The following is a 17,124-nucleotide window of genomic DNA, read 5'->3' on the forward strand; positions in this document are numbered from 1 at the left end:
AGAACTAGATCCACTTTATATGGATACTATCCAGTATCCTACTGGATATCTATATGATATAGATTATATCTATATCATATAGATAATTAGACTCTGAAGCCCCAGAAAGTTTTAGTTTTACTACCTACAAGAACAGACTTAGTACCACCATGTAACTGTAAAAATTGCTCTAAGAACTTATGCAGATGTAAAAAAGCTGAGATTCCCTGTATATCTTGATTCACTTGCATGAAACAAAAAGTTTGTAAAAATAGTATTAATAAATGATATCAACTTACTTTTGAGTTCTACTTCTGAAATATTATTTTTTAATGTTTTTTTTTCTCATTTAGTACAAAAAATGGGAGACAAAGTAAATAGAATGAAAGGTGATACGAGGTACAGTATGATGATTTAATTATAAGAATTATATGATAAAATTTTATTAGGATCTTCAAAAATGAAAAATTAAGATAACGTATATATACATAGAAATTATAATTTGCATCGAGAAGTTAGCGCGTGAACCTTTACGAGGTGAGCCAATCTTGCGCCTCAGAGCGCACTATTAAAATATAGATATCTTGCCCAAAAATAAACTTACAAACATTTTCGTAAGCTCAAAATGTTCCTTTTGAGTTCTTCTATCATTATTGTTAATTAAAGTATAAATGTGTATAGCTTAAATTTGCTTGAAACCCTTATAAACAAATTAATGTACAATTTTTTTAAGAAAATTATTACTTCAAATAGGTATAACTTTAAAACAAATGAAGATCAAGTAATTTAATAAACTCTGTTTGGAAGCCTATTAATGAAGCTTTAAAATGAGATCTTCTAAGGCTCATTTGCATGCGTAGAAGCCGAGTTACGATCGATAAAGCTTCGAAAAATACTTATTTTGCAATTTGCATTGTGCACTAATTTTACAATATCTTGAGTTCTAATTGTTGGATTTAAGTTCAGTAAACGTTTTTTTCTTCGTTTTTTATTAATGAACAAATTTTATTTGAAACATTCTTTTTTATCTCTTTTAGTTTATGAACCAGAGCCTTATAAACAATTAAATTGTTTATAACAATTTTTTGACCACTCGGATCGAAATCCACCCTCGAAATTCGTAATCAGCAGCCAAAAATCCATAAGAAACCGTTGAGATTGTCCATCAGAATTAAAAAGGACACGGTGACCTCTATTTGGCGCCTAGACTAATATGGAATCATCTGATATTTCTTATTATTTCCTGCGGATTAAAAAAAAACGAACACACGAAGTCAAAGAATATTTATTTTAAAGCAATTTAGTCACAAATACATAACAATTAAATAAAACAATAAAGTATTTAAACAAATTGAAACTAGTTGTTTTAAAATCATTAGCATCAAAAATTTCAATGTAAAACTAATAATGTTTAAATTGTTTTTATTTTTTGTTTTTTTGGTAGTCAGTGTTATCACCTCTAGTCCTTATGCAAGCTTCAGTTTGCGGAGGCACGCTCCTAATCAAATTATCAACATTTTGTTGTGGTAGGTTGCTCCATTCTGCAAGAGCAGCCGTGCGGTGTTTTGTGGATTTTCTCGGCGGGCTCCAACTTTTAACTCGACTCAATAGGGATTAATTAATATCAATTATTAATCACAATTAATAATTGTAAGTAAGAGGCCACTCCAAACAAGGGATACCTTCTGCTTCAATGATGTCTCTAGTCACTCTAATGGTATGTAGACGTCCATTATCATGCATGAAAATTAAATTTTCTCGTGTTGCACCTCTCCAGAGCCTAACTACAGGTTATCAACTTACATGAGAGCAGTTAACGTTGATTGGATGAAAATTAAAGGAGTTTTTTTATGGATCACAATTCCTCTCCAGAACATTACACTTCCCCTTTTATATTTGTGAACAGATCTGACAGTTTTCGTTCTTGCTTGTCTTCCTCGACCTCTAAGTACACGATTTCGTGGGTCATCTGATTTTACACAAATCCTGACTTTTTCTGAAAATAGCACATTTTGTCAATTGCCAGTACTCTAGTTTTGGTGGTGAAGACACCAATTTAGACGATCAATCTTGTGCTGCCTGGATAATTCAGGAACCCATAACTGTCTCCTGCTGTATACTTCTTGGCACGAACTCTTCTTCTTATCGTTTCAACTGAAACATTTACACCTGTAGCTTCCAAAAGCTGCCTTTGGAGCTGCTGGTGAGAAATGATTGGGTGTCTTCCAGCTGATTGGAGAATTAAACGATCGTGGCGAGCCGTTATTACTTTTTGGCGACTTTCCCTTCTTTATTTTTGAGCTTTCCTATTTCCTGTTACCTAGCATGTGTTTTAGATAGAACGCCCTGTGTTACACCTAGCTCTGCAGCTATGTCCCTCTGAGAACATTACTTGTTCCACAAGACCAATAGTCTTTCCCCGTTGTAGGTTCTATAACCCCACATGAGGCATATTTTCGTTTTTGGACGCAAAAGTTTATTTATTTTCGTTCAATTTGCAACTTAAGCAAATAACCTATACCGTACCGAGCTGTACTATTTGATTGTCTTATAAATTTGTTTATTTTCAATAAAAACCTATATTCTTCGCAACAATAACGTTTTTTTTAAGAAATAAATATTGTTTTGAAATACATGGTGACTCCATATAAGTTTGGGTGTTATATTGTTATAGATGGAAGCTGCCTATTTGAAAATACGATTACATAGATTTTAAAGAAATGTTCCACTTCTTGGGGATATCCAATGGAAATATTACATCGAGTTATGGATCATTTAGATCCTCTCACCGATCGCAAATTAAGTGCCAGAGAACAACTTCTCATTTGTTTGATATTATATGCGACAGGAGCATTTCAACAGTTGGTTAGGGGTTCTGCCTTAGTACCTACATAAATCACCGTGTGCCGGATTATCTACAAGGTGTCAAAGAAGATACTATGGTTAAAGGCTGACTTCTTAAAAATGTCCACGCTGGAGGCAATACTAACAGTACAAAGGAATATTTTGGAAATTCGAAGATTTCCTTGTGTAATCGGTGCTATTGACTGCACGCATAATACGAGTATATCAATTTGATCTCCAGGTGGGCATCTTGTGGAAACCTTTAGATGTAGAAAAGGTTTTTTTTGGTCACCGTTCAAGCCATTTCATCACCTTTACCTGTCGAATTAGAATGGGGTACGTACGGTACAGGATATATTCTTGGTAATAGTGGTTACGCTTGCTAAAGATATCTGCTCACACCATTAATCCCAGAGATCTTGCCGAGTAAGCATATAAAAAGCCACCAGAAATACTATTGAGAGGTGCTTTGGAGTTTTGAAGCGTCGATTTCCAGTATTATCAATGGGATAGCGCTTAAAAATGAAGACCAATATGATGGATATTGTTGCATGTGCAATTTTACATAATTTAGCCATTGTTTGTAATTATCGATGGCCAAAAGATGACCTTGAATTTGATGATGATGACGAAAACATAGCTGTCGGTTACCTGGAAATTTTGCGATGAGAACACATTTTTTGTAAATACAGTTTATTCTGAAGTAGTTTAAAACAAAGTTTAATAAAGTATCTTTCGAATGGGTAGCTTCTACCTCGAAAGATTCTTGGTCTTCTTACGACGAGGATATCATCAACAACAGAATCATCATCAGAGTTTATTAATCTAAAATAAATCATAGTTAAACTCTTTGTGATGTTAGTTTCTTGTTTTTGCTTACACATCGAATAAGTACTTTAATAATTTGAGAAAGTACGGCTATATTTTAATTACTGCTTTACCTACAATTAAGTAATTGTCAATCCAAATTCGTTTTGATAGCATTGACGTTTATACAACGAATCGCAATGAATGATAAGTGTTTTATACATTTATTTGATGTCTCGATTTGATTCCCATCAAGAAAATTGATTACAATCAGCTGTATGGCGTAGGAACAACGAATTCTGTTATTTGATTGTTGTTAACGGGACTTGATTATAATTATTAACTTCTTGATTTGTGTTCGAACAACCAGGCCTAGCGTTCCAACAGTTTATAGACATAGCTCAGCAGTACAATCGCTCGGTAGTTTTGAGGCTGATCATGTGCCTTTCCTGTATAGAAATCAGCCATTCATCGGAGGAAGGCCGAGAAAGAGATTATTTATAATAATATAATATGCAGATAAATTACGTTAGTTTTCAGTCAATCTAGTTTAATTTTTTCAGTTCTTTTCGTTTGTAAAATCCCTTGGTGCTACAGGTATTCTTTTAGAATGGGAGGATACTTTCCCATACACAGATGATATTAGATTGTTGGGAAGTCTTGGGGATTCTAGTGCCAGTAAGGGACATTACACAAATGAAGAAGCTTTAGAAATATTAAGATTAGGTAAGACTTTTAAGCTTCAATTTACTTTTTATTAAACAGATAACCGGCAAAATAACGCAAAAGATGGAAACCACATTAAGTTGTGAGATAAAAAGAAATAAAACTAATGGGCGTGGGAGATTTAGCGATAAAAACCTATAAATTTACATTCTACTTATTGTTTACTACCATTAGACGTAACGGACGAGATTGGCAACTGTCACTGTGACAGTGACAGTTTTAGTTGACGTATTCCTCTGATACGTCTAAAGGTGGGAACAATCAATATAATGTAGATTTATAGGTTTTTATCGCTAAAACTAACACCTCCACTAGTTTCATTTCTTTTATCTCACAACTTAATATGTTATCCATCTTTATACGTTATTTTGCCAGTTATTAGCGCGCCCATCACTGTATTTTGGAAACTGCTTGACTATTTCAACTTTAAAGGAATTTTACTGCTTAATGCCGTATACAAAATTTTGTCCTTGATACGAACGACTGGCACAGCATACTAACAATAAGGTTCGGGATCCTAGACCCATTTCCACCATTTATTACTAACAAGCTAATTTTTCGTGAGTAGCTTCATTTTGACGAGACGCCCAACTTTTGTCTTTACAACAATTTTTGTTCGTGGTAGCTAACAGGGGTAGTAGGGGTGAAATATGTTGATATACGCCAGTCAATTGGAGCAAGAATAGGATATTACCTCCGAATTCTATCCTACTGCAAGGATTTTAATGAAGTTTTGTGCCTAGCCTCTACTGATCTCCTAATTCAAAGTCTACCCTATGCCGAAGTGTGCTTTTATCTTGGGTATGGTTCCCACCCCTACTTAGGGGTGGAAAAAATTTTGGTTAAAATTACCACGGAATTCGCTAGAGAACCTAATTCTAAGCAAAAACTGTTCTATATTTTTTTTTGAAATCTCAATACTTTTTGAGATATTCGTGGTTGGAAATTGGCCATTTTCACTGAAACATAATACCTTTTCGAACGGTTTTTTGCGAATACCTTAAAAACTATGCGCGTAACTAAAAAAACTATATTAAACATTTTTGTAGGATATAAAAAAACCAAGAGACACTTGCCTTCATAAATCTTCTAGTTATAATACAAAAAAAATATATGGTAGGTACGTGAAAATAGTTTGTTTTTTGGTGCAACATTAAAACTAAGCGAGATATGCTGCAAACAAAATTGATAACTAATATATTTTAAGAAAAAATGAGAAGTAATTTTAATCCCCATCCACCAAAATGTAAATGCATCGTTTTCCTTCTACAATACATTTTATTATAGTGTTATTTCTATGTTCACAAAGTTGGACGGGTTTAAAATGAATGGTTTTTGAAAAAAAGATCAAATTATAGAGCGCATTTTAAAATTTTTTTTAAAAGCTTCCTTTTTCTCCATGTAACTTGAAAATGATAAGAGATACAGTAATGAGAAATAAAAAGGAAATTTATATCTGAAAAAAGCCCTACATTTTTGTGTGGTATCTTTTTTCGTATCTCTTATCTTTGTCGAGTTACATGGAGGAAAAGGAAGATTTTAAAGAAAATTTAAAAATGCGCTCTATAATTTAATCTTATTTTTTTCAAAAACCATTTATTTTAATTCAGTTCAACTTTTTGAACATAGAAATAACACTATAATAAAAAGTATTGTAGAAGGAAAACGATGTATTTAAGTTCTGATGGATGAGGGGTTAAATATACTTCTCATTTCTTCTTAAAATACATTAGTCATCAACTTTTTTGCAGAATATCTCGCTTAGTTTGAATGTAATCGACATTTAGTATTGCTCATTTTAAAGGTTTTTTCAGGCACTACAAAAGCTATTAGTATCACTATACACCTAAAATCGACAGTTTCTCGGTTATTTCAAGTTGAATAAACCGATTTGAGCATGCAGCAAAAAAAACACACTCTTCTTACCTCCTATACCCCTCTTTGTATTTTAACTAGAAGATTTATGAAGGAACAAATCTCTATGTTTTTTTATAACCTACAGAAATATTTTATATAGTTTTTTTGTTAGATGCATAGTTTTTAAGGTATTTGCAAAAATCCGTCCGAAAAGGTGTAATTTTTTAATGAAAATGGCCAATTTTCAACCACGAATAACTCAAAAAGTATTGAGTTTTAAAAAAGTAATTATAGAAAAATTTCTGTTTAAAATTAGGTTATCTAGCCTCTTCCGTGGCTATTTTAACCAAAACATTTTTCACCCCCGAGAAGGGGTGGGAACCACCCCCCAAGATAAAAGCCCACATCGGCATAGGGTTGGCTTTGTTTCTTGAGCTATTCCCTGCTTACTGTGAAAATATCAAGTAAATCGATGTAGTAGGATGGAATTCGGAGCCAAATACCCTCATTGACTGTCTTAATATGACGATTCTCAAATATTTATTACTAACTGGGTTTTTTATTGGCTTTCAAGATAATTATCTAAATTAGCCGAAAAAATATGTGTCCTACAAAATGCAAGGTTTTATCAAAGAGTCTCCCCTGTCCAGTATGTATCATTAACGAGGTCATGAAAAATGATTCGTAACCACCTGATTTTTTTTATTGGTTAGTTAATATTTATATGATTTAACACCCACATTGTCCTACAAATTGTGTGGTGCGTTATCCTGATCCTACGTTCAAAAGTTGTTAATACCACAAGACCATTTTTTTATTAGTAACTGTAGGACAAAGGTATCACGTAGGTAATATGTATGTGTATTTTTCATCCAAATAAAACAATGTCCTGCGAGAAAACAGGTATGTCTCACAAGTCTGACAAGAATTGTCATGCGAACAAAATAATGCGATGAAAAGGCCTATGCGCCTATTCGCGGTGTGCAAGTACTTGGAAGGGAATTGAGAAACAATCGTGCGCGAATAGCGGAGAAATATTGCAACTTTCTTAAATATATATTGTCAATTGAAATTGTCAAATTGACGTACATTTCATATCTACTGTCATTGAAGAAGAAAAATTATATGTTGCTCCACAATATTGATATGATATGCAATTATAAAGGTAAATTTAATTAATTGGATTTTGCTTGCAGTACTGCATTTTAATAACTAATTTTATTTACTACATACAATTGTTATAACATAACCTGAATCTTATTTTTTCTTCTTATTATTTTTTGGACTATGGCATTGACAATTATCCAGTAACCAGGACTAATATAATTGGCCAATATAATTAAAAGTGCGAATAAAAGTACAGAGCGTAGAAATAGGGGTCGCTTTACCGAACTTGCACGGTCCCAATATTCGTTATTAACGCATTGTAAACAATGCTGTGCTTATGTGTACTTGTACCATTGTAACTCAGTTATAATAGCAGAAAATAAATTGATTTTTAATTTCATGAATTTCAAATATATATTTAATTGAAGGACCGGAATAACGCACCATGCAATTTGTAGGACAACGTAGGTATTTAATTATGTAAATACCTATTTAGGCCAATCAAGTTAGGTTTTTTCTAGACATAACGGAAAAGGCGAGGTTTGACAGTTGAAATGTGTAGTATGAGATATTACAAAAAGACTACCATCTTGGGATTCATCAATTTTTTAGTGGAACATTTTTTAAATAAACAATCAAAACGTCAAACTTAGTTTTTTGCTCATAACTTAAAAACTTGTTTATTTAGAAATTTGACGTCCACAGATAACTTTTTCAGAAAAAAAGATACATCGAATGAGATACGCTAAATGAAAATCAGTTAATAAACAAACAAGTTATTGCAAAACGGAAGACAAAATCACTATTTTTTAATATTGTTAATAACAATTTTATTGTTTATCAGAATATGTTTTAATATAACTAAAATTGAGGGCATTATGGTGTTTGAATGGTGTGCAAAAAATGGTCCAGATCTGTTAAATAGTTTTCGCAAAATTGAATTTGTTTATAAATTTTTTTGGAAAACGAGCTAATTTCTGAGGCTGGTCCAGTTAATATGGCTGAATGTATCTCAATCATCCGGGGCTCATTTCCTTCGTTAAGATGTATACTAACAGCGCATGAAAAAAAAAGTAAAAAAAATTACATATACGTACACAAAATTATTTGTTAATAAATAGCAGTTTTTAAGCTTATAAACAATTACAATAATTTCGTAGAAATTAGATCAAATTAAATGGCAATAAAAAATACAAAAAGCTGGTTAAAATACACAACTTGTAAAAAAAAATTTTAGGTCGTACGACCCTTGGGGTCTGAGATAGCCCCTTTTTTTGAAAAAATCACTGTTACGTTAATTAACAACACTAAGATCTGAAATTACCCAATATTTTATAAGAAAAGTCAAAGTTTTTAACAAAGTTTTTAGCAAGAAAAAATGTTAAAAATTGTTTAAACAGTAGTGTTTAAACAAAAAGTATTTTGCGTTCCGACTAAAGTAAAAAATATCGGGCGTAGTCGACTTACTGAATAGTGGGCGCGCTTGGCGACCGGCAGCAACGCCTAAAATTACGTTATACCGACCACAAAAATCAACTTTAAAGTGAATAACAAATCCGAATATGGAGTTTATTTTTTTCTAGAATTAGTGGAACATGTTCAAAAATCAAATTTTATGCCAAAATGCGATAAATCAATTTTGATGATTTTTCAATTTTAACTCACGGTATTTTTGGTCGCTGTAAATATTTCCTTTTGAAAATTTTACTGTGTTATCTTTGAAGCATTTAGATAACAATGAGATTTGTCCAAAATGATTAAACACATTAAAAGAGAAGTTGTTAATTTTTAAACATTTTGTCGTCAGATTTCGTTAGTTTCATGCTTACAAAAAAAGTTGAGTGACAAACTTTTTAGTTTATAATTTTAACTAACACGGAAATAAAATATAATTCATGAAGAAGTTTTCCAAAAAAATTTAATGTAAAATATGCAATAGGAAAAATGTTATGTGACTTTATAGACGAGCGGCACACTGGCACACCCCAAAAAAAGCTTATTTCTCGAGATACTGATACTAATTTTGGTAATAGGTACTTTATATTTTTGATGGTGCTGAAAACGAAAATTAGGGTTGTTTTGAATTTTACGTGGGGGAACATTATCAAAATCGCAACTTTACCCTAAAAATAAAAATCACGTTGTTTGCGTTTAACTTGGTACAACTCAGTTCCATTGTAATATTTTTTTCTGAAATTTTTATAGTATATATTTCTCACCATTCTGAAGACAATAGGACCTGCTTCAATATTTATGTCTTGCTATAAAGAAAGTTATAAATTGTTTGAAGTAAAAGGTGCAGATTCTTGAATTGCAAAGTTTAATCGCAAAAGTTGAGTGACAAAATTTGAAATTTAGCTGTTCAATTAATTTTATGTTAAAATCTAGAGTACAGAGAACAAAATGTTTTATAGAAAAAAGGTGGTGTAACTTTTAATTTTAAGAAAAACGTGATTTCATTTTTTTTATTTTTAGGGTATAATTTCGATTTTGACAATGTTTCCTCATCTAAAATTCAAAATAAAACTCATTTTCGTTTTCAGCACCATCAAAAACATAAAGTAAGACCAAAATTAGCCATTCACCACAGTGTGGTTGATATCTCGAGAAATGAGCGTTTTTTTTTTGGGGAGTACCACTCGTCTATAAGGTCGCGTAACTTTTTTTCTGTTGCATATTTTGACTTGAAATTTTCCAGAAAACTTCTTCAGGACCTATGTTTTAATGCTGCGTTGATTAAAATTATAAACTAAACAGAAACTTTTATAAGTTAACAGAAAACTAATGAAAAAATTGTTTAAACAATTTTCCGGCCGCGGTAGCTCTTGGTACCTTTTGGATTTGTTATAAGGAACTTTTTTGAGTAAGTTTGTGCAAAAAATAAGAATCGGAATAATTTACCTAACGGGGTCGACGATACAGCCTGGACTACACACGGATTCAAAATAGAGAATAAAAATGGCCTATACCTACCAATCGGGTTCTACTGTACCAAGTTTACTATTTTTTATCTATGGTACCACATTAAAATAATCATGTTTACCTTATTTTCATTGCAAAATTATCCAAAACAAAGCAGCTAATGGGATGTATAAACCTTTTTTAAGTTGCCTTTTTATTGTCATTTTTTAAATTTATTTATTTAAAATATAATTTTACTAAATAAATGTGCAAGATAATAATATTCATAAAATGCAAGTTTCTACCAAAATATATAAATATAATATTAAGCTTCAAATCCGGTATACTGTCAATGTTAAAAATGGGCTGCAACGGTCTAGCGTTAGCGAATGGTAGTCCGCAAATTTATTCTCATTCGGCTACGCCCATTATTTTTTTTTACTTTAGTCGCAACGCAAAATACTTTTTGTTTATAACACTACCGTTTTAACAATTTTTAACATTTTTTCTTGCTAAAAACTTTGTTAAAAACTTTGACTTTTCTTATAAAATATTGGTTAATTTCAGATCTTAGTGTTGTTAATTAACGTAACAGTGATTTTTTCAAAAAAAGGGGCATTTTTTCAAAACAACCCTAACTTTCGTTTTCAGCACCATCAAAAATATAAAGTATTACAAGCTTTTTTTGGGGTGTGCTAGTGTGCCGCTCGTCTATAAAGTCACAACATTTTTCCGATTGCATATTTTAAATTAAATTTTTTTGGAAAACTTCTTCATGAAATATATTTTATTTCTGTGTTAGTTAAAATTATAAACTTAAAAGTTTGTCACTCAACTTTATTAAGTAAGCATGAAACTAACGAAATGTGACGACAAAATGTTTAAAAATTAACAACTTCTCTTTTAATGTGTTTAATCATTTTGGACAAATCTCATTGTTATCTAAATGCTTCAAAGATAGCACAGTAAAATTTTCAAAAGGAAATATTTACAGCGACCAAAAATACAGTGAGTTAAAATTGAAAAATCATCAAAATTGATTTATCGCATTTTGGCATAAAATTTGATTTTTGAACATGTTCCACTAATTCTAGAAAAAAATAAACTCCATATTCGGATTCGGAGACCTCGAGAACATAAGGAATGACGAAAATTTGTTATTCACTTTAAAGTTGATTTTTGTGGTCGGTATAACGTAATTTTAGGAGTTGCTGCCGGTCGCCAACCGCGCCCACTATTCAGTCACTATTTAGTCGGAACGCAAAATACTTTTTGTTTATAACACTACTGTTTAAACAATTTTTAACATTTTTTCTTGCTAAAAACTTTGTTAAAAACGACTTTTCTTATAAAATATTGGTTAATTTCAGATCGTAGTGTTGTTAATTAACGTAACAGTGATTTTTTTCAAAAAAAAAAAGGGGCTATCTCAGACCCCAAGGGTCGTACGACCTAAAATTTTTTTTTTTACAAGTTGTGTATTTTAACCAGCTTTCCGTATTTTTTATTGCCATTTAATTTGATCTAATTTCTACGAAATTATTGTTATTGTTTATAAGCTTAAAAACTGCTATTTATTAACAAATAATTTTGTGTACGTATATGTAATTTTTTTTACTTTTTTTTTTCATAGGCTGTTAGTATACATCTTAACGAAGGAAATGAGCTCCGGATTATTGGGATACATTCAGCTATATTAACTGGACCAGCCTCAGAACTTAGCTCGTTTTTCAAAAAAATTTATAAACAAATTCAATTTTGCGAAAACTATTAAACAAATCTGGACCATTTTTTGCACACCATTCAAACACCATAATGCCCTCAAGTTTAGGTATATTTAAACATATTCTAATAAACAATAAAATTGTTATTAACAATATTAAAAAACAATGATTTTGTCGTCTGTTTTGCAATAACTTTTTTGTTTATTAACCGATTTTCATTTAGCGTATCTCATTCGATGTGTCTTTTTATTCTAAAAAAGTTACCTGTGAACGTCAAATCTCTAAATAAACAAGTTTTTAAGTTATGAGCACAAAACTAAGTTTGACGTTTTGATTGTTTATTTAAAAATTGTTCCACTAAAAAATTGATGAATCCCAAGATGGTAGCCCTTTTGTAATATCTCATACTACACATTTCAACTGTCAAACCTCGTCTTTTCAATTATGTCGAAAAACGGCTTATTTTTTACTAACTTGATTGGTCTAATTAACTAACCGACAGAAAAAAATCAAGTGGTTAGTAATTATTTTTCATGACCACGTTCATATTCATGATACATGTTGAAAAGGGGGGACTCTTTGACAAAACCTTGCTTTTTGTAAGACAAATATTTTTTCGGCTAATTTAGATAATTATCTTGATAATTAACAAAAAAACAAGGTAAGGTAAAGTTTCCATCCTAATAGCAACATTAATAATATTGAAACATATTAAAAATATTACTAAAAGATTTTTAAATGAAAACTTTTTGGTCCTTTCCTTGGTAACACCTCCATGGCTTCTACAATTTGCAATTTGCAGGGCAATACAAAAAAGTTTTTTTTGCGAAAAATCGCTTTTTATTTGCCCGTAACATAGGGGGGAGGGAGGGGGTAACAAGGCATCATCGCACCTTCCGCCAAGATTGTTTTTCATTGTTCAATGTCTCAGGTAAAAGAATTCGAACATAGTTGCCGGTCCTCAGGTTTTGCATACTCAAAAACTTCCAGGGCCGAGTCTAGTAGACAGTTGTTGTGTGATACAGATATCGTGAAAATCAACAAAATACACCGCCTAAGATGGGTGGGCCACGTTATGCGGATTGGATGAAAGTGATCCTGTTAAAATATCTATGCTAAATAGGCCGGTCGAAAGAAGAAGAAGGTGACATATACTCAGATATATGGACGATTTGCAAGAAGATTTAATGGAGTTTAGAGTAAGGGGGCGGAGAAACGCGAACTGATGATGATTGAACTATTATAGAACTATTGATAGGAACCTTTTGCATAATGGTTTTGGAACTGATTATATTTTTTACGTCAGTTTTAGCTCAAAGAGATATTTAAACACGAATGTTTTCGTGTGCTACATCATGTGTTTTATGTTTGGTCACAGAATCCTATGGAGGAAATTTGGAAACAAAGAGCTTGTAAATATTCAGTTAGAAATAGTTACGAGCAAGTTATAATTCTCAATTTTCGATTTATACCAAGAAAATTTTTTTTATACTAAACTAATCAAACAATATTTAAAATTTTAGCCAGCCAATCAAATTTAACTGTGATACCTTTAGTACAAACAATAGGTCATATGGAATTTGTTCTGAAATATAGTAAATTTAATCACTTAAGAGAAACAAAAGATTGTCCAAATTGTTTATGCCCTACTGCAGATGGCAGTTTGGATCTGGTCAAATGTTTAGTGAATCAAATCATATCTTTTCATGAACACTGTGAATATATCCACATCGGTGCTGATGAAGTAAGTATACTTAATTTCTTATTTTATTTATTTATAGAGCCATCCGAAAAAATCGTAATCGTAATAGGGAACATGCACATTATTGTTTTATTACACAATATTGTTAAGTTCCGTGTAAAAATAAATTTTTCAAAATTTCACGCCTTAAAACCTCATAATAAATTAGAAGTACAAAGGACCCCGCAGAAACCTTATGGGAAATGGCTCTCTGTCAAATGCTCTGAAACTTTGGTTCTGGTAGTCCTTGATGTGTAGAACAAAAGACTCACTGGGCGCATAGCTCCAAAAAATCATGGTTTTAAGGTATAAGCCTCTGAAGTTATAGGTACAGTGAGGACGTTTGAGTTGGAATAAATTCATTTTCTCGAGAATGGGCGACTCTGGAGATAAATTACGAAGCAGGTCGATTTTTATTTTTAAATTATAATTTTTTGGCATATATATCATACTAGTGACGTCATCCATCTGGGCGTGATGACGCCATCTACTATTTTTTTAAATAAGAATAGGGGGCGTGTGATAGCTCATTCGAAAGGTTATTCAATTCTCTATTCACTAATATAAACATTAACATAATTAAAAAGACTAAGTTTTCACTCTAATGGCATATAAAACAACATAATGCCATTCTACATCCCACCAGAATGAAAACAATGGGAACCTTCTCTGGTTACACCTCCGAGGCTTCTACAATTTGCAAGCCATACGGATGCTGAGACTAAGGAAGATGAGGGAATTCTACAATTTACAATTCACGTCCCATCTGCTCAGCGCGGTAAAGTTCCAACGAGAATGGTTCCCTTCATACTCCACACAGAGTAAATGTAAATCAAAAATGAATAACCATTTTCAATTTCGTTGCAAAACGAAAACACAGCCGAACCATATTCTAGTCCAATCAGAGAGTGCTGCAAGCACCCCTACCGGTTTCGAAACTTATTAGTCTTTCATCAGGAGGCATATTAGTCTCTCATCAGGAGGCTCTCATCAGGAGGCACTCATCAGGCTCTCATCAGAGGTTTCGAAACAGGTAGGGATGCTTGCAGCACTCTCTGATTGGACTAGAATATGGTTCGGCTGTGTTTTCGTTTTGCAACGAAATTGAAAATGGTTATTCATTTTTGATTAACATAATTATTTATACAGGGTGTCTAAAAATGTTTTTGAATCAAATTAATTGAGACAAAAAGAAGAATGTATATAATTTATTTAATTCAGAATACATTTTACTGCTGTCAGAAAACAGAAGAAAATGCTAATTTGAAAAATAAACATTGCATTTCGCTTAAATTAAATGTTCAAACTGCTAAGAAGCAGGTGGGTGGCAGCTTTAATATTGAATTTAAGCGAAAAACAATATTTGTTAATCAAATAAACATTTTTTTCTGTTTTCGGACGACAGTAAAATGTATTTCGAATTAAATAAATTATATACATTCTTCTTATTGTCTCAATTAATTTAATTCAAAAAATTTTTTGGGCGCCCTGTATAAATAATTATGTTAATGCTTATATTATTGAATAGAGAATTGAATAACCTTTCAAATGACTTATCACACGACCCCTATTCTTATTTAAAAAAATCATCGATTGCGTCATCACGCCCAGATGGTTGACGTCACTAGTATGATATATATGCCAAAAAATTGTAATTCAAAAATAAAAATCGACCTGATTCGTAATTTATCTCCACGAGTCACCCATTCTCGAGAAAATGAATTTATTCCAACTCAAACGTCCTCACTGTACCTATAACTTCAGAGGCTTATATCTTAAAACCATGATTTTTTGGAACTACGCGCCCATTGATTCTTTTACAACTACATAATCTAAAAATGATTGAATGATTTTTTCAGACTTTTTCGTAAATGCGCCGCCTTTAACAACCTTAAAAACTGCCGTTTTAGAGGTTTTGGGGAATTTTCTCCATTTTATAGACTTCAAAATAGATCAAATCAAGGTTTTTTGTGTAGGTTATATTTAATTTGAAGTAACAAAGTCCTTTTGGGACATTCAAAAATTGGGCCAAACACCTTTAAAACCTCGTAAAAGTTTTTTCATGGTTTTAAAGGTTTCTCCGATTTTTTGCGGACTTAATTATATTTTTTGAGATCGATATAAAGTGAATAAATCTTTTCATTGTTTTACGTTTTATGTGTTTGAAACATAAGTCTCAGTGCAATTTTAACCTGCTTCCCGTTTCCCCCTAAAACATTTTTTCGTTTTTATTTTTTTTTTTCAGTGATTTTTATTCAATTCAATTTAAAAATTTCAAAAAATTCCACACGCTTTGTTGAGGCTTTTACAAACATTTTCTATCTTTTATAGACCCGTAGGTTAACCTAAAATTGTATTTTTTTGAAAAAAAGCGTAGAACTTGTTTTAAGCGGTATATTTTTTTATTTTATGTATTTTATCAAAAAATATATTTTTGATTTTTTTCAACATTTTTCGTAAAGTGCGCCACCTTCAGATTTCTTCCACTTTTAACACTTCTAACACTTTTAAATCCAAAAATGCCATGCTTTTACAAGGTTTTTAAGGATTTTTTGCGAAATGGTTTTTTTTGTTCAAGTAAATGTTAATAAAAAACCATTTAGGTTACTATTAGTGCAGTCACTGAAGGTTTTCACCTCCGATTTCGTTGAACCTCTATCGATTTTTATGAAAATTGGTCAGTATTTAGAAGATACCTCAAGAAACAAAGGTGACATGGTGCCAACCTTCGCTTTTTTTGCCTTGGGGTGGATGCCACCCCTTCTCGTAGGTGGAAATTATTTTATTAAAAATATCTCCAGAAGTCTATAGAGGGACCAATTCTAAGTAAAATTTGTTATATAAAGCTATTCAAATAAATCAATAGTTTTTGAGCTATTAAAGATAAAATATTTTGATTTTTCGTGAAAAAAAAATGAATGTTTTCAAGCGGTTTTTTCATAAATAATTCAAAAATATTAAGTTTTTTCAAAACAGTTGTCTGTACCAAAAATGAAGGTAATAAAAAATCGAATCAATTTCTTATTTGAATAACCTTTTAATATTAATTCGAAGTGAGTTATAGGTAATTGAATGTATATTAAAACAAAATCAATGGGAAAGTCCCCGTTTTATACCAATATACAAAAGAAGTTTTTACTTCTGTATGGTTTTCTGAATGTATATTGTTTTTCGGCGAACACTCAAACCTAAGTATTCAAGCTTACATATCATGAAAACGATGCATTTTATGAAATATGTATATCAAACATGTTTTAAAGTACTCAGAAATACCTATCAAAACAGCTATAGAAAAAGTCGATATCGTCAAAACTAAGCAATTTATGATGCAAATAAGAGGACATTTTCGAATTTTTTAGGAAAAAAAGAGTGTGTGTACTTGTTTACGCACGTAAGAAGTTATACTTCTTTGTCGTCATAAAAAACAGTTTTTTTATA

At 31.5% G+C, this 17,124-nt stretch overlaps 1 protein-coding gene across 2 annotated transcripts in view; it reads left to right on the forward strand.

The window, feature by feature from the left end:
• LOC126882028 (hexosaminidase D-like) overlaps positions 1-17,124 on the forward strand; it is a 65,415-nt gene that overhangs the window by 23,346 nt on the left and 24,945 nt on the right. For both annotated transcript variants that reach the window (XM_050646803.1, XM_050646802.1), the window contains exons 3-4: positions 4,194-4,356; positions 13,469-13,689. In XM_050646803.1, coding sequence (XP_050502760.1) covers positions 13,519-13,689 — 171 coding nt within the window. In that variant the 5' untranslated portion in view covers positions 4,194-4,356; positions 13,469-13,518. The remainder of the gene's footprint in view (positions 1-4,193; positions 4,357-13,468; positions 13,690-17,124) is intronic.

The sequence above is a fragment of the Diabrotica virgifera genome, chromosome 3, assembly GCF_917563875.1.
Source record: "Diabrotica virgifera virgifera chromosome 3, PGI_DIABVI_V3a".
NCBI lineage: Eukaryota > Metazoa > Arthropoda > Insecta > Coleoptera > Chrysomelidae > Diabrotica > Diabrotica virgifera.